This window comes from Ictidomys tridecemlineatus, chromosome 2 (assembly GCF_052094955.1).
Source record: "Ictidomys tridecemlineatus isolate mIctTri1 chromosome 2, mIctTri1.hap1, whole genome shotgun sequence".
Taxonomy (NCBI): Eukaryota; Metazoa; Chordata; class Mammalia; order Rodentia; family Sciuridae; genus Ictidomys; species Ictidomys tridecemlineatus.
In genome coordinates this window covers 217,764,016-217,787,535 of record NC_135478.1, presented here as the reverse complement: position 1 = coordinate 217,787,535, position 23,520 = coordinate 217,764,016, and the positions used below count along the sequence as shown (strand labels likewise).

Here is a 23,520-nt window from a genome sequence, read left to right as displayed (position 1 = left end):
GAGCTACTCTTTCATTAGGTAATTGAAACAGGATGTTTGTTTTCTTGTGATTGATTACTTCTTTGCTAAGGCCTTGCCCTCAGATATTTTTTCAGTAAAATTGATTTCCTTCTTCAGAAGGCAAACTTGTTATAATATTTGCTTTACCTTTTAAAAGTTTTAAGAGTCAGTGATAAGAAATAAGATTTGTTTTGAGGTAAGTAGTTCAAAGACCATAGAATTTGCCAGGCACAGTGGCTCACACTCATAATCCTGGCAGTTTGGGAGGCTGAAGCAGGAGGATAAAGAGTTTGAAGCCAGCCTCAGCAACTTAGTGAGGCTCTAAGCAACTTAGTGAGACCCTGTCTCTAAATAAAATACAAAATAGGGCTGGGGATGTGGCTCCGTGGTTAAGTGCCCCTGAATTCTATCTCTAGTAGCCCCCAACACCACCAAAAAAAAAAAAAAAATCACAGAATTTAATTAAATGCTTCATTCAGGTTAGTTTATTTTCAGGTATTATAATATTAGCCATTTAAATTATAAACCAGTTAAAATCATCCTAAAATGTAGCTATTTAACATACTAGCTTAAATGTCCTTTCTCTCAAATGGGTCATTCTCAAGAATATAGTCTGCCTTTTTAAAATTCTATGAAATGAATACTACCAGTTATAGTCCTTTTTTGATTGAGAATTACTGAAGTATTAAGCATTTCTATAGCACTTTTCATTATATCATGTATATCACCTCACTTGTGCAGTTTCTTTATGAATTCAGGCAATGCAGGGTATCTATGCCAGAATGTTTCTTATCCTTTTGAAACTGCCTGAAAGATCATCACAAAAAGTTTACTCTGGTTTCAGTTGTCTCCTACATCTAAAGCAGTGATTGATTTGTATAAGGAACAACCTTTTAGATTTTTCATAGCATATTTTATCTTCAAGGAACTTTGTTAAATTGTGTGTATAATGACCATTGCAATACATTCAATTCTAGAATAGAGAATAATTGTTTATATTTTTAAATTAGTTAACAAAGTCCTTACCTTTCAAATAAATCATGTTATTTGAGGTATCTAAAAGCACAAGGTCTTGTTTTCTTAAAAGTCTTTCCAAGTAATTCTCTGCCCTGTTCCTATTTTCATCAAATAGAAAATTAAGCTTAGGTTATCCTCAACCAGAAAGAAGGAGAAAGAAAATGTTGTTTGTCTTTAATTTTTTTGATAAGTTCAGTTGATATAACAAGATTTTCAAAAAGTAGCAGATGTTTCACTTCAAATTACTTCACACAAGCAAAGTTGCCCCTGAATTCAAGTAATTGAGTAGGAGATAGAATCTAGAGATTCCCAGATATGCAAAAAGGAATTAGAGTAGATTTATTTTTCAAAAGCAGATTTCATCACCTGTTATTTCCATCTTTCCTTTAAAATTATTTGTGATTGCATGGATATTCATAGAGTTATTTTATTGCTTCCTAAACTGTAAGTTCTTTTTGTCCCCTCTACCCACTCACCCAGAATCTGATTATGAAAAAACTTCATTTGATTAGAAGTAGTAGACTTGGTAGGATATCTTTAGTGTTGTTTTACTCGCATGAAATTTGGAGTTTGTTGATAAGATGTTATTCTTTGGGGGTTGTTTTGTTCATTATTTTTAAGGCTAATATTTTAAGTTTGTGGAATAGGACAGTGCTCAACAAAATATTACCTAAATCTTATCTTCACATTGAATCGTGATGGTTACTACTCATATGAATATTGCAAGTCATTTTAAAGAAATTTATTAAAATACTAAAAATAACCTTAAAACCATAATGTACCCAAAAGTGAGCAATGATGGTGAGTATGTTTGTGTATTTCAAGTTTCTGTTAATATAATAGCTTCCTGTGATTGTGCTCTAAATCCTTCACTCTCCAAGGTCTTAGTAATTCAGCTCTTCATTTTAATCAGTGCCAAATTCCTTAATCCTTTTAACTTTAAGGTAATAATTCTTTTACCCTTCCCCATCTTCATTTTTGCAACACCATGGTTAATTGTTTAATAAAAGGAATCCCTGAATAGAAGTAAGGACTATCTGCTATTCAATAACTAGTTGAAATCAGTGTGGGAATACAAATTTTAATTATTAAAAATTGTTCAGGGGCTTGTTAATTGTTGAAAACCTGGGCTTTGGAGGCAGCACCTAGGTTAGCATTCCACAAGCATTCCACCATATTTATCTATCATATATACATATTTGGGTTCTTTCATATACTTCATCCATTTGGGGTTTTAAACTAGTGATGATGTTGCTAGTTTTGAAGTATATAACTAGTCACCTTTCAATGAGATTTAAATGAAGTTTTACTGTCTTGAGGTTATTTTAGATAACTATTTTAAAATTAGCTCTTGTTCCACAGAGTGATCTTGGTGGATAAGTTGCTTGACCACTCTAAACCTCAACTTGCTCATCTATAAAATGAAGACAATAATAAGGGTCTACCTCATAGGATTATTATGAGTGTCAGATGTAAATGTGTATAAAATGTTAAGTTGAGGCATCTGGCATATCTGGCATTCAAAACAGTTGCTAATATCATCAGCATACAAATCCCAGGGTTCAACCAGTCACCAGGGTACTAGGTAATATGCTCTGCATTAGGACATGCTGACATTCTCTGGCAACCAAGTAGAATCTAACAGCCACGAAAAAATGGATAGGTTCTTCCTAGATTAATAGTGTATTCATATAAGTGATTGCTTAGATCCTCCTCAGATACTGTTGTGCAAAAAATTATGTTATAGCAGACTAAATTCTAATAATTGTCAATTATTAACCAACTCCCAGAAATTAACTTTAGTATTACATAGTAACGAGAACTGGCCTTGAGTTTACAAGTATCAGATATAGACAGAATGTTAGATGAAAAATGATGCCATGAAACTATCACAGTGGCACACACCTGTAATCCCAGCTACTTAGGAGGCTGAAGCAGAAGGATCACAAGCTCAAGGCCAGTCTTGGCAACTCAGACCCAAAATAAAATAAAAAGGACTAGGGAGGGCTGTGATTGTGCCTCAGTGGTAGAGCCCATGCCTAGTATATGTGAGGCTCTGGGTTCATCCTAAGCATCACATATAAATAAATAAATAAATAAATTTGTCATGCCCATCTACAAGTAAAAGAAAAGTTTTTTTTAAAGAACCTGAAATTTCTTTTAAAAAGACTAGTGAGGGGCTGGGGATGTGGCTCAAGCGGTAGCGCGCTCGCCTGGCATGCGTGCGACCCGGGTTCGATCCTCAGCACCACATACCAACAAAGATGTTGTGTCCGCCGAGAACTAAAAAATAAATATTAAAAATTCTCTCTCTCTCTCTCTCTCTCTCTCTCTCTCTCTCTCTCTCTCTCTCTCCTCTCTCTCTCTCTCTCTCCTCTCTCTCTCTATCTTTAAAAAAAAAAAAAAAAGACTAGTGATGTTAGTTTAGTGGTAAAGAGCCCTGATTCAATACCCAGTACAAAAAATATTAATAATTCCAGGAAGCTTCCAAATTTGTCAAGCTTGAAGAAATATAGTACCTCAAAGGGACTTTATGATTTAAAGAACTCTTTCTGCAGAGAATTAAGTTCAGTGAAAAGTGCCTAGGTTTAATTTTTTATAGTTGGAAAAAGAAAAATTAACTAGAAAATGGGAGGTCTGGACTTCCTCTCCTGTCAAATGTGTGATGTGGACAGATCATTAGACCTTTCAGTTGGTTTTACAAAATGAAGATAAAGGCTGGATTGTGGCTCAGTGGTAGCATGCTTGCCTAGCATGCGTGAGGCACTGGTTTTGATTCTCAGCACCACATATAAATAAATAAATAAAATAAAGGTCCATCAACAAATTTTTTAAAAATTTAATTTTTGTAGTTGTAGATGGACAGCATACCTTTATTTTATTTGCTTATTTTTGTATGCAATGCTGAGGATTGAACCCAGTGCCTCACATGTGCTAGGCTCTGCCACTGAGCCACAGCTCAGCCCAACAACTAAAAATTATTTTTATAAAAACAAGGATAATTTCTGCTCCTTCCTTATTATAGTGACTTTCATTATATATGTAATATGATAGATGAAAATGAGTTGATGATTTAGAGAAGTATTATGCAAGTTGACATTGCAATTGTGCAACCAATTTCTTTTGAAATTTTGTTTTGAAACTATTTTTAGCTTGATCTGAACCATAACATATCAAACCCAGCTGTGAAACTATCTGCAGACTTGATATTTTATTGATATAGCTGAACCATACTTCTCTATCATATATACATATTTGGATTCTTTCATATATTTCAGCCATTTGGGGTTTTAAACTAGTGATGATGATACTAGGTTTGTAGTATATAACTGGTCACCTTTCAATGAGATTTAAATGAAGTTTTACTACCTTGAGTTATTTTTAGATAACTATTTTAAAATTAGCTCTTGTCCTCCCTTACAGGAGAATTTGCAGCCTTCAAGTAGTCACACCATCATGGCAGCATCTACTCTTTATTTAAGTCTTGTGTTCGTACAGTTTGTTAACATCAAAACACAATTCTGTTCCTCAAACCTTTTTTTAAAGATATAAAATTTTCAATGCATAAGCTGGTATGGAACAGAATGGAGTTTCCTTTCCAACAAAAGAGGGAAGAATGTTTTAGGAACCAGAATTCTCTGCTGCCAGTGTTTCTTCTTCACCACAAATACCACGTGCATACGTCTGCCCACTCCCAGGAAGAAAGAGGAGAGACCCTGAATTCTGACCTTTTGATGGTCAGGCATGATGGAAAGAAACTGCTGCTACAGCTTGGGAGATTTGCTATGGAAGGTCTGCCAGTCAACTTTGCCCTTCTAACCACCAGATCAGTTTGTGGCTGATCATCTGATGGGGCAGTTTCAATCACCAAGCATCGTTCTCTTTCCTGTTCTGGGATTTTGTTGTGGAGCTCTTTCCCCTGGCTACCATCAGTTAATTTCTGAGGAATGGAACAAAAATGCAGCATCCCCTTCCTGTGTGGTATATGTTCAGTCCTTGACAAATTCTATCACAGTGAAGCTCTGTTTATTTGATTGGAGGTTGAGCAGTAAGGAGGAGTCTGGGAGCAGAGGAAAAGGGAATGCTGCATCTTCTTCCGGACCTCCCAGGTTCTAGCCTCTGGTTGCCTTGCTCCCTGGGGCTCTGCCTAACCATGCAGGCTGGACAGTGCTGGCACATACCGCCGCCTTTTCTCATTGGGTCCAGCAATGAAGATGAGAGTTGGGGACTTGTTTCCTCCACAATGTAGCAAATTCTCAGGAAAATACAGTCTATATCTTCCTCTAAGCTCTTCCAGTCACTAAGTACTTATGTGGCTACTTTGTCCAGGGCCAAAATGCCATGGACAGTATCTGATTAAAAGCCTGCAAAACTGCTTAATAACAGTTTTGAATGTGAGAAATTTATGTAATTAAATGTAAGGTACAGGTTTTAATTTCTGAGTTTCTTCTATTATATTTTTATTAAAAAGAAAATAATTTTCAGCTGTAATTGAATTGGAGTGAAATTATAGTTCCCACCAGAATTATATAGCCTGAAAACTGTATTTTTGTTACATAAACAACTTTTAAAGAAAGATCATTATCCTTTTCTCTACCTAAATATGGGGAGTCTTAGCATAATGACAAATATTTATAATTTTTAAATTAATGGTACTTGCTGGATCCACACTAACATCTTTGCTAATAATCTCATTGTTTCTTCCAATTGATTCCAACACTACATCCTACATCCACTTTCTAGTCTTTTACCTAGAATATGCAACCTGAAATAAAAATGGTGGTATCTGTATTCATTCTCCTCCTTCCTTTTTTCCCAAGCCTGGTCTTCAAAAGGTTGGATAATTTTGCAGCTGAGTTCCCCAAACAGAGAATAGGAAAATCTTAGGGATGTCAAGACTGAGGTAGGGTGTGTGAAGCCTACCATCAGTTGTTTTTATAGAAAGAGCTGCTGTGGTATTGAGAACCTAAATCTGTCTTATCTTTTCACAAATGGAAAATATAACCTAGTCATAGCTTCCCTTGACCTTTATTAAAGGGCAGATTATAAATCACCAAAGTAGCAAAGAAAGTGACCAGATGTATTAATAGCAAATAATCTCCTTAGAATCACTTATCAGGATTGAGGAATCCAAATTAAATGAGATGTACTTAGCCCAGATGAGTCATAGCCAAGGACCTGAAGGAAATTCCACAGGACTTATATCAGGGAACCAACCAGAAGTTAGTTAAATTTTTCAGATTATAATTCCTCTCCCACTATACTATATTTCATTAGATAAATTTTGCTAAAATATATTAATCAGAAGAAGGCCTATTGAAAATTTCATGGATTTAACAAAGGTTGTTCCAGTAAAATGGAATATATCCTAAGTTATTAACAGTTTTAACAATGATGTGTTTTTACTGGTTGTTTTTATTTATTTATTATTTTTTTTTATTGGTTTTGGGTTTTTTTGTTTGTTTTGTTTTGTTTTGTTTTGCAGTGCTGGGGATGGAACCCAAGCAAATGCTCTACCACTGAGCCACATCCCCAGTCAGTGAAATGAGCAGAGAAAATTTAGAAATCAAAAGGTGTCTTCTGTGCATATGATGCTGCCTCTTTCTGAAAAGCATTGTTTATTTGTCCTTTTTAAATATATCTCTATAGATGGTTGTAAATATGGCTATGTTCCCTTTACAAAGATTGGCTCAGAGCTTAGATCCTCTCTGGAGAGAGCAGGGCTTGAATCATAGATGTGTATGTGGGTCCTGCTGAGGAGCAGAGCCTGCTCTGTGTGCTGGGCCTGCAAGCGGGGCCACCTCAGCATCTGGGACAACTCCAGCACACTTAGGGAGGAAGCTTAGCATTCCAGTTTTCTGAATGAAATACAGGGTAATACTTTTTATCCTCCTTTCATTTTAAAGTAGATTGCTGTTTCATCTGAAAAGCTGATAAATGAAGCTGTGCCCAGAAACCAGGCTCAGGGTTTTGAGAGATTTTTTTATAGAGAACTTTAGAAATAAATAAAATGTTTAAACCTTCCTTTTCTTTATTCCCATCAAATCATAGTTTTTCACTTTAGTTTACAAATGGCGAAAAAAGGAGTTTCTTTTGGGGTTTTTTGTTTAATTTTTTATGTTTATACTGCAGAAAGACTTGTTGAGCGCCTAAGAAAATAGAAGGAAGAAACCCTTGTTTGTGCAAAGCACTTTATGAGTAATTTGTGGAGACAGTGTGTGGCTGCTTCACCCATCATCTTATAAGGCTGTAGCTGTCAAGTCTTGTCCATAAAGTGGTTGCAGTGCCTTCTGCGGGTGTTTCATTTTTGGTAGGAAGAATGAAGCCTTCTAAAAAATTTGAAAGCAACTATAAAAGATTGTTTTTAAATAATATAATATTTCTTATGGGTTTTTTTCCTTTATTATTAAACTAGGGTCTAGGACCCTGAAAATTGCCACTGAAATACTATTGACCCTCCAAAAAAAAAAAAAAAAAAAACGTTTTATAGAAGGGGTTTGTGAATAAAAAAAAATCCAATGTGATCATTTGTACTTTCATGCACTTTAAAAGACTTTGTCAAGCTATCAAATTCTGGTTCCTGAACATCCCATCCCTGATTGTATTTGAGGTTTAGTAGGTCATACTGAGGCATCCTAGAAGCTGAAATTTCATATAAGTTATGTTTATGTTGGTATTAGAGAGGAAGAACTAAAAAGAAATAATTCCAGCCTTCAGCACTGTCAGCCCAAGACTTTGTAAACACCCTCATTCTTGTGTGGTGTGTCACAGCTCTTTATCACAGTGCGCTATCTTGTATCCATCAGGCACCGCTGGAGCTGCTGCACACCCCTCCTCAGACTCACCTGTCCCCACCTGCATACCCACCTCGCCAGGCTTTTGCAAATCTCTTCTAGCTGTAGTTTGAAACACATTGCAGGGTTCAGGTGACCTCTTCAAAAAAACTACCTCCTCAGGATGAGGTAATGAATAGTTATTTATCTTAAAATATGAAAAGTCAGGAGCTTTAGAACATGAAGATGATTTAAGATTTTAACTTTTGTGTGTACTTCTATTTGAGCACTCTCATTTTGTCCTAAAGGGCATTACTACATTTAAGCAGTGATACTGTAAAAAAAAAAAAAAAAAAAAAATTGTAGTTCGAGTATCTGAATGTTGTTGGAAGTGGTGCCAGAATCTGTTTAGGGGTACGTTTCAGAATCTTAATCTGAAGTCAGTTGCATGGAGTTAAATAGTTAGGGTATCGCTTCACTACCAGTGATATGATCTTAGTTTTCAGTAGGCTCAGCAAGGTAGCACATCTTCATAATGAGTTAGCCACAGCTTTGTCATTTACACAGATACTCATGAGAGACTGCCCAGCCAAGAGGGTAGAGTGACTGCCCTTTATGCAAGATTCTCCTTTTTGTCCCAGTTGGAGTTTTTAATGCTAGAATATCAGATGTCAACTGTTAGGCCATAAACCACAGCCAGGACGGAAGGTTTACTGTGAGTAGGAATAGCAAGTAGCTTACAGGTCATACAGGGAAATGATGTAGGTGAGGCTCTAGAAAAATACCTTGACAATTTGCCAAATGATCTTACTGTGCCTTCATGATGCAATAAAAAAAAAAGCTAAAATTTTAGCAGAAATCAGTGATTTGTGAAGAGAGCAGCCACTCTGGTTTAACTCAGCTGTGTTAATATTTTTTAGAGTGCAATTTAGACTGCAAAGATAAATGCACTAAAGAGTTTATAGCCAAAATCACATTTAAAAAATGAGAAAACACAAGTAAATTTTCAGTGAACAAAATTATTTTTTTAAAGCACATAATCCCTAGTATAGTCAGATATATTTATCACATAGAGCAACTAGGTTGAAAATACAATTCAGTGACATTTCTAGAGAAACTTTTTTCTACTCCCATCAGTTCTTCAAAGCATGGAACTTTTATACAACAGAAATGTTTGACAGACATTTTAAGAAACTGCTGTAGTTTAGTGTTGAAGTACTGTAATGCTGGGCAGCAATCATGTATTAACCTAATGAGAAAGGAGAAATTAAAATAGAGTAAAGAATTTGATTTGATTAGTTTCCAGAGTACTGCTGCCAACTTAGACACTGAATTTTCAGAGTTTGAAATGTAACTCACCTCCCAGACTTGTCTGCAAAATGAAGCTGGACTGTGCTACTAATCCTGCTGTAGTGCATGGTGGGGGGCCAAGGAGGGCGATCTCTGGAGACCTCCTTTGTGAAGGGCCATTGGACATTGGAATTGTGAATGACCTAGCAGGTAGGTGTAAAACTGGACATACTTCATGGTGTGGTTCTTGTATCTTGTTTCATTCCTCACCACCCCCAAGAAAGCCAATGTATTGTCCCCAGCACATCCTTTAGCTGTTTGGCTGAAATACTGAAATGAATTACTAATGCCCAAGGAGGGCAGTAGCACCTCTGCCTGCAGAGGCAATGATTTGTAACTGACCAGAGGAGAGTAAAGTGACCAGTGCATTTGTGGTACATGTTTCTAGCTCTGGTAAAGGTAAATACTGGTAAGATGTTTGTTATATCAGTACACTTGACCATAAGCTTTTTTTTAAAGTAACTTTAGATATTTAAATTAAAATTCAGTCCTAATTGTTGTTCATTGTGAGAAGGATATTTAACAGTTCCTATTGGGTATTTTTGAAGTAGAAAAGGACAGCATCTGAAGTCCTAAAATCTTAAGGTAACAGGTAAAAAAAAAAAAATACATGAGGACACTCAGTCACCACCTCAACAAAGTGATCAAAGTAGATCCTTTATTTCAGCACCCACAATTTCAACTAATTTAGTTTCATTAATTACTAAATCACTTTCAAAAAACATTTATTTAGCCGTTTTGACTAATTGTAATGATATAACCAGTTGTGCATGAGGACGAAGCCAGTGTATGATTTTTTGTGGTGCATTTTTTGGTAAGGAATTCTATAGATTGAAGTACTCTTTGAAAACAGAACTAAAATATATTTATTCATGTTAGTATCAAAAATTTTTTTGTGCAAACCATTTCCTTCTCCTGGCAGGCTGAGTACATGATCCAGCACCCACAACCACTGGTTCCCATTGATAGTGTAGATGCAGGGGAATCGGGCAAGAAACGCATGAAGAGGTGCATAAGGAAAGGGTCTGTTGACAGGCTGGAATGGGGTTATGAGTTGAGGGGCTTCGTCATGTTTTGCTTTGAGAATCGCTCTCTTGCATTTATGTTAAGCTTTTGATCCCATGTGTCTTGGTGGGATGTGAGTTACATAAGAAACTGCAGAGTGTAGCCTAAGCAACAGGGTTACCAGACTAGGCACAGATGGAGAGAAAAGGGACCAAAATGGGGTGGGGTGGCAGTTCAGTCTGGGGAATAGGGAAAAATAATGTGAGGGTAAGAAATAAACTATAATTGCCAGAAATAAAATGTAAGAGTGCAATAAGTGTGCTTTTTATTCTAAGCTGTGAACGGTTTTTTAAAAAAATCATTCCTAATACATTCGCATATGTTCCATAGCTGATTAAAACCGGCTATGTAAACATATAATGCCTTTTTATTCATGTTAATTATCAACATAAGTGGCTAACCTTTATGTCTTATTTATCTTCATCTTATATTAGTTTACATGCCAGGGTGTGTGTGTGTGTGTGTGTGTGTGTGTGTGTGTGTATGTATGTATGTATTTGTGTGTCCTGTGCACGCATGTGTGTACTGTACCCTTTTTCTTTCTTCATTTGAAAATGAATTCATTGGGTCCTGTTTCCTTTGGCCATACCATATGGTATAGCCTTGTTTGGCCTTCTTGATGTTGCCTGATTTGAAAGACTTATCACAGTGATATTTGTGGTAACCCCATTTGTTGGGTATACATCTGATCCTTTGCTCATTCAGCAGTTGCTGCTGCTTCTTAAGATGGGATCATACAGCTGATCAGGGGATTGATTTGACCATTCATCATGCATTTTCTTTGGTAGTTGTGATTACTCTTTGGTTTAGACTAAGAAAAAGGAAATCCCCCCCCCCCTTTTCATGTGCTTCTTGGTTTGAGGACAAGTCTCCTGTAAGGGAGAAGAAAGGGAAATGCTTTGTGTTTAAACTGCAGTGAATTAACAACTCCTATTTCACCACCCCAAACCTTATGGTGGCTCACACATTCCTTTCTGTAATTGCCAGAGGTTTCGGTTTAGTTCACTTCAGTTCTGCTTAAGCATTATAAAAAGGCTCTCATGGAGTCTAGGGTGGCCCAGTAAAAAGGTGGGGACTTTTTCATTGTCCTCAGACTTCTCTATACCTGCTTTGCAAAAATTACAATGGAGTAACTATTTTTAAAGCTTATTTTTCAATTCATAAGAAAGAAATTTATTTTCAGTCAAATGGATGATGTTTCCCTCTTATCCTTAACCCTCAACGTTTGCTTGAACTTTTTTTTTTTTAAATTCTCTTCCATACCCACTTCCTGATACTTTGGTTCTCTTACCTGCTCAGGTCCCTTCATTTGTACTTTGGAGTTTTTCTCATGTAAATTTGTATAATGGAACATATTGTTCAGTTTGGATAGAAAGCATGGAGAATTTTTAAAAAGATAGCTGAAAATCAGATTGAAGAAATTTATTTCTGTGTAAAGTTATTTAAAAAACTCTGTATTATATAAAAGGCAAAAAAAGTTCTATGTATTTGATGTGAATATGCGAATACTGCTATAATAAAGATTGACTGCATGGAGAAGTCTTTTTCAAGATTATTTTTCTAGCACTTACATTGAATAACAAAATTAGTCAATGGTTTTGACACGTAGTTCTTGCAGGCAGTGGAGACTGAGAAATACAGACTTTGTTTCATACATAGTGTCATACTGCTTCGTGAATAGAAGCTAAAGTTGTCAAGCTTCCTGCATGCCACACTCTACGTGCTGTCCAACTTACATGTCTTACAGTGGTAACCAGTCTTTTATCAGGTGCTAGTGATGACCCTCAATTTGACAGTTTTGTAACCTTATGTTTCTTTAGTTTAAAATAAGCACTCTGTGTAATCACACAGTTCAAGTGTGTGCTTTAATTTGGTAAATTTAAAAATTAGTGTGTGGCCAGGCGTGTGTGGCCAGGCACAATGGCACACAATCCCAGTGATTCCAGGGCTGAGGCAGAAGAACAGCAAGTTCAAGGCCATCCTCAGCAATTTGGCAAGTCAGGCCCTGACTTAAAAAATTCAAAACAAGGGCTGGGGCTGTAGCTCAATGGTACAGCATCACTGCTTTCAATCACTAGAACCAAAAAAAGAAAAAATATATATAAATCTGTAGAAATTCACCTTCATATTTTTTTCCAAATGTTTTGACACAACTTGCACTTTCTACATTAACAGAATATGCACACAAACATGCACTCATGTTTTCAACTTCATTCTTTTAAATCATTTTAATAAGTTGATTTTATGCATTTGATTTCATGACCTGAATTTTGAAAAACACCTAAAATATCTTTAGACAAAAATATATAAAATCACCAGATAAGGTTTCCAAAAGAAAAGTCAACAGTTTTAAAACTTCACCTGGAAATCCTGAGAACAGTATGAAAGACAGATAATTCCCCAAAGGGGCACAGGTCTAAGAATCTGGTTTCAGATTTTCATACCCTTCATGCCCCTCCAATCCTAAGAATGCTATCAAGACATTATTTTCTCTGAACTAGTTTTCTCATATGAAAAATGCAATTCTTTAATCCAAATGTTAGAGAAACTAATTTTCTAAAAGAACTTCATTCGTGATTATGACAGTAATTTTGGCCTTTTTTATAAATATGTATTAGAAATTTCCATAAAATGTCCCAGAATAGTAAATTCTTCAGTTATTATAAAATGCTGTTACAGGAGCTAGGGCTGTAGCTCAGTGGTAGAGCACTTGCCTTGCACATGTGAGGCACTGGATTCAATCCTCAGCACCATATTTTAAAAAAATGTATTAATAATAATAAACATTTTTTTAGATGCCGTTACAAAGAACTGCTACATGAGCACTTCTGAAATTTTGTGAGGGGCTGTGATTATTCCATCTATTATTTGGGTTATGTAGTCTCCCCAACTCAAAATGTTAATGCAGAGTTATTAAAGATAATCTGGCCCATGTCCTCTCATATTAGGAACCATATGAAGTGCTGAAGGATACGCCTTGCCCAAGTTTGTGTAGCCAGGACACAAGATCAACATATATCGTTTTGTTATGATCATGATGGCAATGGGAACTTTGGATAGAAATGGGTGTTGACTCCAGGAACTAAGTTATGAACTGGAAGTGCTAGATGTACTCACTAGCCCCTGCCATCCTCAATAAGGTAAAGCCACTGATGCTGAGGCAGGTCACATGTGGCTTGGGTGGCTCCTGCTTCCTTGACACTGCTGGCCTGTGGACCATGGTGCTCCTGATGAGGTGGTGGGGGCAACAGTTGCTCCTTTCTATAGAATAGTGCTAAGGGCAAGCGGAACCAAGATGACCACTGTTACCTTCTGATAACATGCACATGACAGGTGTTCCTTATACAGCACCTCATCTCAGATGCCTGTGTTATTTATAAAGTTTCCATAGGCAAACAGTTACTAAAATTTGACACTTGATCCTCAGCTACTATCAGTAATGCTTTCACCAGCAAACTTTCAATTTATGCACATCTCTCCATCTACCAAGTCCACCCTGAAACTTACAGTGTACTTTTAGCTACTCATCAAGAAGAGAGAAACCACTCTTTTTTTTTTTTTTTAAAGAGAGAGTGAGAGAGGAGAGAGAGAGAGAGAAAGAGAGAATTTTTTAATATTTATTTTTTAGTTCTCGGCGGACACAACATCTTTGTTGGTATGTGGTGCTGAGGATCGAACCCGGGCCGCACGCATTCCAGGCGAGCGCGCTACCGCTTGAGCCACATCTCCAGCTCCCCCCCCCCCCAGAAACCACTCTTAATTCTGTTTGTTTTGCTTTGGTTTGTTTTTGGCAAGTGAGGAGTGGTATTACATCTGTTGAATATTTATTATTTAAGTCTGTTTTCATAATGGAGGGTTTCCTAAAAAAATCAAACATTTCTTTGGGTTGTCACATAAATTTAGCTTAGTCTCAGGGGTCTAGAAATAATTACTTCCATTTAAGAGTACTTCTTTCATGCCAGGTGTAGTTCTAAGAGCTTTTACATACTCATTGAACCCATTTTACAAAGGAGATTCAGACAAGGTAAGTAATTTGCCCAAACTCACAGCAAATAAATGGTAGACTTAGGAGTCAGATCCAATAAGTTTAACTCCAAAGACTGGGTTCTCAAAAGCATTATGCCAGCTTTTCAAACTAAGTTGAGGCCCACTAGTGAGTAGTATAATCAGTTTAGGAGGTCTCAACCAGCCATTCTTTTTAAGTAGGTAGAAGAGAATAAAGCAAAATTAAGTGTGCATCATAGGTAAGTATTGTTTCATAAAACCTTTGAGAAATTTAAATTATAAGCATATTAATACATAAGGTAACATAAAATTAACTGTTAGATATAATAAAGTTTTATACCATGTTGTGCTGACTCAGATAATCCAGCTCCACCTAGAGCCAGCCAGCCAGGATTTGAACCTCAGCTCTCCCTCTAACTGCTGTGTGATTTGGCAAATTACCTAACCCATCCACCCCATAGCTCAATTTCTTCATCTTGTAAAATAGAAATAATAATGTGAGGATTTAATAAACTAACATAAAGTGTTTGCAAGAGTGTCTGGCCCACAGTAAGTCTTCAGTTATTTCCTTTATATACTGCCATCAAAATAATGTACTCAGGGTTGAGGGTGGGGTCGGGGCTCAGTGGTAGAGCACTTGCCTGGCACGTGTGGGGCACTGGGTTCAAACCCAAGCACTACATAAAAAAACTAAATAATGAACATCTACAAATAAAAATATTTTTTAAAAAATAATGTGCTTAACATCTCTTTTGCACCCGCACACATTTAAGTATTTTCCCATATGCTATACAGCAAGATAGAGGCACAGTCCTCTGAAAAGGCAGGAACAATTTTTTAATATCAACTCAAATTGATTTCATAGCCCAAGCCTGGTAAATGAGACTTCTAGTATTTTTTTTTCAGTATTTTAACTGTAGATGGACATAATATTGTTATTTTTTTATGTAGCGCAGCGACTCAAAACCCAGTGCCTCACACATGCTAGGCAAGTGCTCTACCACTGAGCCACAACCCCAGCCCTCCAATATTCATTTTTTAAAAATTCTTTTATATGTATATTTTAGTTGTTGGTGGGCTTTATTTTCTTCATTTATTTATATGCATATTTATATGCTGAGATTATATATTATATTTATATGCTAAGAATCAAACCTAGTGCCTCACACATGTTGGGCAAGCACTTTAACACTGAGCCACAACCCCAGCCCATCTCCAGTATTCTTTTCAACAAAAGAATTATATTTTAAAAGTTATCTTTTAGTTCAAGTCAAGCAAATATGATTTTTTAAAAAATATTTATTCTTAAGTTTTAGGTGGATACATCTTTATTTTACATTTATGTGGTGCTGAGGATCCAACCCAGTGCCTCGTGCATGCTAGGTGAGTGCTCTACCACTGAGCCACAACCCCAGCCCCAAGCAATTCTGATTTCTAAGGAAAAGAACTAATGAGATTATCTATTGAGTTCACTGTTGTAGATTATATTCTTTCTCCAAAAGAACTTTATTAAGGGGAAGACAATAGTGAGACCTAAAATGTACGAAGTCCAGACATGATGGTGCACACCTGTAATCTCAGCAACTCCTAAAGCTGAGGCAGGAAGATCCAAGTTCAAGGCCAACTGGGCAACTTAGCAAGACCCTGTCTTGAGAAATAAAGGGCTGGGGGTGTAGCTCAGTGCCCCTGGGTTCCACTGAAAAATAGATTTTTAAAGTACAGAGGAACTTTTAAAAGTAAAGACCTAAACACTTTTGTGGGCTGAGACAGTCGCCCCTACACAAGTTGTCTGCAGCACCCTTGCAACAGGCCTAGGACTGTTGGAGCCGCCAATGGGGAAGGGGTCACTGTCCCATGCTGTTAATGTGCCCTCTCTGTAACAAGTGTAGAGAAGCAAAGGAGAAGGGGAAACCCAAGTACTATAAAATCAAGCTGAAAGTGATGGTGCACGCGTGTAATCCCTGGAGGATTATAAATCTAAGGCCAACCTCAGCAATTTAACAGATGCTTACAAAAATTAAAAAATAAAAAGGACTAATTGAACTTGGGTTCAATCCCAAGGTGAAAAAAAAAAAAAGAAAGCGCCAGGCATGGTGGCACACGCCTGTAATCCTAGCAACTCAGGAGGCTGAGGCAGAAAGATCGTGACTTCAAAGCCAGCCTCAGCAATTTAACAAGGCCCTAAGCAACTCAGTGAGAACTTGTCTCAAACCACACTGGACTTTGTCTCAAACACAGCTGCCACCATTTCACCCTAGATCTTGCTTCTGCTGCTCCTTGACCCTAACACACCTTTCCTTCAGGCTCTACTTGTTCAGCTCAAACATCTTCCCTGACCACCCACAAGAGCAGTACACCTACCTCACCCACTTCTAGCTTACCCAGTGATATTTCCTTCAAAGCACTTAGTAAATCTCATGCAGTTACTGATTTACTGCTTGTCTTCCCTTCCTAAAATTTAAGTTTTCTGAGAATGGAATCTTAGTTGTCTTATAGCACTGAATACCCAATGCCTAAATAGTCAAAAACTTTTAAAAACGAATAGTAGTGCTTCTGGGCAAGTCAACAAGCTATCCTATATTGAAAACTTTTTATCTGTGGATGAAGGAAAAGTCTGTCCCATCTATTCTCAGAATGCTGCAATGCTATAGAAAGTTGGAAAGTACTTTGAAACACATTTTAGCAAATCCTATTTCATCTTGTCTCCCACTCTTCTGGTCCTAAGAATTAAAAGAAGAGATTTAAGAGTCCTACAAAAGGCCACTCAACACAATGCCCAGCCCATAGGAGATACACAGGCAATAAATGGTCTATACTGACCCCTAACCTCTACTCTCAGGACAAGAATCCACCTGTAGTAGAGAAATGGTGGTCACATTACCTGCCCACATGCATGTGAAGAAGACGTTAGCTAAGGAGGAGGCAGTTCTGCCCTGCAGTTATGCATGAGCTGTAGAATCAGACCTTACCTCACCTTTACCAGGGTGCGATGCTCAGCAAGTAACTTCATCTCCCTGTTCCTTAATGTCCTACGTCACAGAACACCCAAGGGAATGAGCTGAAAGGACAGGCGAACCACTTAGCACAGCAGATGGGGCCCAGGAAATAAAAGGTAGTTGTCACTACCAGAGACACGATAATTCAATTCTTCGTTCTTGGCTAAATCACTTTATTTTTTTGTTTATTGTTTTTACAAATCACTTTAATATACAACTTTTAATGTACTCTATGAAGTCCATAATTTCTTGAAATTCTCACCTTGCTCCTGCAGGAAAACAAAAATGGAAAGTTTTAAGTACTTTTATACTTACTAATCAAAATCCACATTATACAAGCTCTGACCATGTGAGTAGCCTATAGAGGAAGAAGCAAAATCACAGTCTTTCAAAGGGTTTACATCCAGTCAACAACACAAAGTGTTAATGCAGGTGTGTAGAGGAATACTGGAACACTTGGGAGAACACGGAGATTAGTGTTAGCTGGGCACAGGCACATAGGTTACACAACTGAATCCCTGAGACTTGGAGGCTGAGGCAAGAGGATCTTAAGTTCAAAACCAGCCTCAGCAACTTAGGGAGATCCTGTCTCAAAATAAAAAGGGGCTGAGGTTGTAGCTCAGTGGTAGAGCGCTTGTCTACCATGTGTAAGGCACTGGATTCAATCCTCAGCACCACATAAAGATAAATAAAAGGTATTGTGTCATCTCAACTAAAAAATTTAAAAATAAAAAGTGCTAGGGATGTGGCTCAGTGGTTAAGTGCCCCAGGGCTCAATCCCCAGTACCAAAAAAAAAAAAGGTAAATGAGAATGTCAATGCCTGAGGGTTTGGAAGGGAAATGGGATTCTCCTAATACTTCCCTTCTTTCAGTAAAGAATGGAAAATGGTTCAGGATGGGGGTGGCTCTGTGGTAGAGCATTCGCCTACCACTTGTGAATTGAGGGCCAAGCTTCAATCCCCAGCATCGCAAAAAAAAATGAAAGGCCATAACCCTTTGTAGTTCAAACAATTTCCATATACTTAAATTCCACAGTTACAGACCCATATGCTGGATCTTTCCATTTAAATGGTGAGAAAAGGGAGGACACTGTTTTTGTTACTACATACCATAAATTCCCTGTCTTGTTTACTCACCACTGTATTCCTGGACCTGGCACAGAACTGTCTTTCTGTTGTGATTCTATGTTGGGGATTGAATCCAAGGCCTCACACAAGCAGAATTAATATACCTTTGATCAAATGGATAGATAAATGGGACCCTAAAACTGTAACCTTAAGGAAAACTAATTTTTTAAAATATATAATAAAAAGGAAAATAAGACCAAAAGGAGAAAGAGCACAGGTGAAAATAATTAAAGCAAAAATTAGATACATGACATGATTAACTGTGCTTCATGCTGCTAGAATATGCAGTTCCTTCAAGACCGTCAAAGGTACAAAATAAAAACAAATATTCATGACAAAAAGGTAAAGAATAACTTAGAAATAGGAACTTAGGGAATACTTACTTGGAAAGAGCTGAGTGTACACTTTCAGTCTTCATCATCAGGAGGGATACCTAATTCCTCATCTGTCCACTGGGAAGGATCTGGATATGTAAAATGACCCTAGTGACACCATTCAAAAGAAAAAGAAGTCAGGCATCTAAGCTAAATGTAACTAATTAAATTTCAAAAGAAATCTTGGAAGAAAAAAAAAAAAAAGGAGTAAGGCTTACTGCCATATATACAGCCCTTAAGTACCACAGGAACAAATTCTCCCTTAATTAACTGTTGGCCCAACTATTGTTTAATCTGTTCATCATGCACAGTGGCCTGAATTTTTAAGTCTCCCCATTATGGAGGCACCAGCCTAAACCAATTTGTGATAGAATACAGGAGGAAGTGGAGGCAACATATTTCAAAGATACTGCATATCTGGACAATGTCTTAAATATAAATGTTTCCAACTCCTATCATTCCTACTATGAGATCTGGGAGCCTCAGGTTGATGTCAGCATCGTCAATCCTCACCCAGAAACAAATCTGTCTGTATCATCTCATGATAGCAGCCAAGTATACTACTGACAACTGACCTACAATGAAACGGGTGTTTTAAACAGGAAATGTACTGCCAGTTCACCTAACCAGCTCTTTCAAAGAATTATTTTTAAGAGAAATGGAATATAAAGCAACCTGATATTTCCAAATTTGTATACCATTTAAGGTTTTTTCCTATCTTGAAAACAAACTCAAATGTACTAAAAGCCAAAGTACTCTGGATCCACAAGCACAGATTTCAGAAAAATTAACTCATATCCAGGCCATTCTAACTTGGCTGCCCTTGCCTCTGGAGAGACTGGAGAACACTAATAATCATTTAAGTATTTAATCTACCAATGAATCTGCAGTTTAGATGGTAAGAGAATTAATCTCATCTCCCTTCCAAATATGAAAACCTAACAAAAACCATAAGATGTGGACCACCAAAATGTACACGATCAGGTGAGGTCAAAAGGTAATGAGTTTCAGGCTGGGACTGTAGCTCAGTGGAAAAGCACTTGCCTAGCATGTGTCAGGCAGTGGGTTCAATTCTCAGCACCACATATAAATAAATAAAATAAAGGTCCACTGACATCTAAAAAATATTTTTAAAAAAGAGGGGGGCACAGTGTCACACACCAATAATCCCAGCGGCTCAAGAGGCTGAGGCAGGAAGACCATGAGTTCAAAGCCAACCTCAGCAATGGCAAGTTGCTAAAGCAACTCAGTGAGACCCTGTCTCTAAATAAAATACAAAACAGGGCTGTGGATGTGTTTCAGCAGCCCAGTGCAAGTTTCATTACCAATGGGATTCCTGCACACATGTGGACAACACAGTAGTGAAGGGAATATATTCACACAGGAAATAATGGTCTAGAAACAGAAAAACAAACTACACTGTTATCCTACCTTCCCTTCCCCTACTCAATAAAGGACAAGAAACTGCAGTCTCTGTACTTACCAGCACAGCATCTGAGTCATGCCAAAAGCGCCAGAGAATCCAGAACCACATGGTCGCACTGAAGAACTCACCCAGGATCACCTGGTATCTGGTCAGCTGGGGAAACTGCCTATACCGAGGCTCAATATGCACACCACCACCAGCACTAGCAGACAAAACCAAATGGGAAATGATTTGCTATGTTTTCTTGATACTTACTGGAAATTGACCCCAGCAGGACTCTACCACTCAGCCACATCCCAGCCCTTTTTATTTTGAGACAGTCTTGCTAAATTGGCAAGGATGGCCTCAAACTTGCAAATTCTCCTGCCTCAGCCTCCTAAATCTCTGGGATTCCAGGTGGGCACCACTGCACCTGGCTATATTTTCAAAGAAGTAAGCCGTCCAAAACCCTAAGTTACATCCTAGAAATTAAAGCTAACATTTCTTATCCCCTCCACCAAAGTACAGACAAAATGATAAAGGTTTGTAATCCCTTTCATTTAGCTTGCTTTAAATGTGCATAGCACACTATGACTGTTATGTTCCACATTAGATTAACTACTACACTGAAACAAACTAGATAAGACACTCTGAGCAACCTTCCAAATAAAAAAAACTATCACAGATGAAATTAAATATATAAGGTATAAATAATATATAAAATTCATATATATTCCCACCCCCCACCAATATCACTGACCAGGCACAAAATTCAAGGGCAATCCAAGTAAAAACAAAGCCTGGAAACTAGTCAAGTGCTGAAGCTGTCATTTACCAACTGTCCTAGAACCTCCACCCTAACAGCTACAGGACAAAAGAGGCAGACTGAGTGAGACCACCAAGACCAGCAGTCTAATTATTAGGCCCCATGGCAAAAGGGTGAATTAAAAATAAACCATGGAGAAGCCAGTCCTTAGGTAGATTTGCATCCGAATTCACACTACCAGGGTTGGCCTGTGGTCCCATAACCCAAGCTGAAAATGTAAAGTAATCTTGGATTGGCGGTGTCCTCAAGAGGCTACCAGAGGGGCTGGGGATGTGGCTCAAGCGGTAGTGCGCTCGCCTGGCATGCGTGCGGCCCGGGTTGGATCCTCAGCACCACATACAAACAAAGATGTTGTGTCCGCTGAAAACTGAAAAATAAATATTAAAAAAAAAAAGAGGCTACCAGAAGCAAGACCTCAAAGAATTCAAATAAAAGAGCATGTTCAAGGAAAACATGCTCACAACCAAAAAATACATCAAAGTAAGATACTATGAGTGAGTCCTGTAGGAAGGAAATAAATTGGGAAGAAATACCACCCCAAAAAATAACAGATCGAGCTGAAGATTCACGCCTGTAATCCCAGCAACTCCGGAGACTGAAGCAGGAGAACTGCAAGTTCAAGTCCAGCCTCATCCGCTTAGCTAGACCCTGTCTCAAAATAAAAAATAAAAAGGGCCGGAGCTGGGGTTGTTGTGGCTCAGGAGTAGAGCTCACCTAGCAGACGTGAAGCACTGGGTTCAAACCCCAGAGGCACCACATAAAAATGAAATAAAGATATTGTGCTCACCTACAACTAAAAAATAAACATTTAAAAAACAAAGGGCTGGGGATGTGGCTCAGTGTGAAGCGCCCCTCCGTTGAATCCCCAGTACAAAAAAAAAAAAAAAGAAGCAGCAGCAAAACAGAATCGTTCCAACCTAGGATTTCTAAACGTCAAATTTAAAAAGCAAAAACGCCCTGTAGTCATGAGATTCACGATTTAGGGACATCCATCCATCAAGCCCTACTGTTTTCCGGCCTTAAGACCTGCGGCTGCCCAGGATTCCCTCCAGGGCTCCGTCGCCTCCCGCCGGACTCTCGGGCTGTCCCACCCCAGCCCCGGTTCTTTACCGCACGCGCCCCGCCCACGAACTCGGCCACCCGGGCGGACCACAAGACCCAGCGTGCCCCGCGCGGAGCCGCGTGCGCGCGCACCGCCCAACCTCCCGCCTCAAGGTGAGGGCGTCCAGACTCGGCACAGGCCGTCAGTGCCGGCGGAGCGCTCGCCCAGCGCCCCACACTCACTGGCGCACTCCGCTGCCTCCACCCGTCCGTGCGCAGCAAGCTCTGAAGAGGCGGCCTCCTCCGCGAGCGAAAGGCGCCAGTCGGGCCAGAGCCGACATGCTCCCAGCGTCCCGACAGCCGTCCCAGGCCGCCCGCCCTGCTTGCGTCACTTCCCCGGATCCCCGCCCCGTGGCGTCACGGGCCGTCCTAGGCCGCCGAGGGAGACGGAGTGCGGGGAGGCCAGATCCAGGCGTCAGCAAGGTACGGTTCAAAGAGCTCCTATCGGCGTCGGCGTAGGGAGGCTGCAGGCGAGCGGTTCCGGCCCGCCTGGGCGTGGGCTGGGCAGAGCCTGGAGACCTGTGACTCCCGCTGGGCGGGGAGCGTGGTCCGCTCTGCCTGGCCAGAGAAGCTCCACGCTCACTCTGAGCTAGGTCTCCGTGCCCTTGCCACTCTCCTGCTCCCCCTGCACTGTTCTCCGGACTCCTATCCATAGGACGTCTAGTGCCGCATCCTTGTGGATCCAGTGGTTCTTCCAAAGTATGAGTACGTAGACTGGTGGGATCAGAATCACTGAGACGCCCAGTCCCAGATACTCAGGATTAAGTCTGAGTAGGGCCAAGGAATCTACATCAAGAAGGCTCCTAATTCCTTAGTCCTTAGGATGAATCCATTGACATTAATATATTGGGGTGGGGGGGGAGTGAACCCTGGAGAGCTCTATCACTGAGCTGTAGCTGGCCTTTTTGTTATTTATTTTTTGAGACAGGATCTATTCTGGCCTCAAACTGCTTGAGCCTCTAGAGTCGCTGGGATTAAAAATCCGCACCCCCCACCGCCCCACCCACCGCGCGTGTTTCTGTCTCTTCATATTATCTTCTAGTCAATCGTGGATGGACCCCAAGCCTCTCTGGATCCCCCCACCCCTAAATTCTTAAGGTCTCCCCAGATGGGTTGTAATTTCTCTCGGAACCTCCAGGCTTGCCTAAATTATAAAAAGCTGCCAACCTCACACTTCAGAGATTTCATTTTGAAATGATCTTGCTAAGTTCCACAGTATTTCACACTGAAAACTTAATGTAGTCACAAATACGAGAAATAAGATGCCTTTGAAGCAAAGTATGGACTTGAATTTGTGGATGTGACTGCATTGAATATGATACCATTTCTTCTGTGCCCAGAGAGGCGACTCATGTGTGCCTTTAAAATCTGTGTTCCCGGAGGTAAGGCCACATAAAACTGATTGCTGAACTGCCTCAGGCCCTTGTGAACAACTTTGGTTTGATCCTTCTTTGCCCCTTTTTTATTTTTATTTACTTGTT

General features: G+C 39.0%; 2 protein-coding genes across 8 annotated transcripts in view; one reads left to right on the top strand and one right to left on the bottom strand.

Moving 5' to 3' along the window:
- Positions 1-11,744, top strand: part of Braf (B-Raf proto-oncogene, serine/threonine kinase) — a 177,076-nt gene extending 165,332 nt beyond the window's left edge. For all 7 annotated transcript variants that reach the window (XM_078040659.1, XM_078040660.1, XM_078040663.1 and 4 more), the window contains one exon: positions 4,441-11,744. In XM_078040659.1, coding sequence (XP_077896785.1) covers positions 4,441-4,569 — 129 coding nt within the window. In that variant the 3' untranslated portion in view covers positions 4,570-11,744. The remainder of the gene's footprint in view (positions 1-4,440) is intronic.
- Positions 11,745-17,350: 5,606 nt separating this feature from the next.
- Ndufb2 (NADH:ubiquinone oxidoreductase subunit B2) lies at positions 17,351-22,400 on the bottom strand. Its single transcript, XM_005332434.5, has 4 exons — positions 22,223-22,400; positions 20,191-20,335; positions 18,717-18,815; positions 17,351-17,475 (listed from the first exon to the last, which is right to left on the bottom strand). Exons 1-3 carry the CDS (start codon positions 22,318-22,320, stop codon positions 18,741-18,743), a joined length of 318 nt encoding a protein of 105 aa, XP_005332491.1. The 5' UTR covers positions 22,321-22,400; the 3' UTR covers positions 17,351-17,475; positions 18,717-18,740.
- Positions 22,401-23,520: the final 1,120 nt, after the last annotated feature.

Excerpts from the sequence above, each read along its gene's own strand:
- Ndufb2 (XM_005332434.5), bottom strand. The coding sequence starts at position 22,320 with ATGTCGGCTCTGGCCCGACTGGCGCCTTTCGCTCGCGGAGGAGGCCGC. Across the intron at positions 20,336-22,222 it reads GGAGGCAGCGGAGTGCGCCA|TGCTGGTGGTGGTGTGCATA; the intron begins GTGAGTGTGGGG and ends TTTGTCTGCTAG. Across the intron at positions 18,816-20,190 it reads ATGACTCAGATGCTGTGCTG|GGTCATTTTACATATCCAGA; the intron begins GTAAGTACAGAG and ends TGGTGTCACTAG.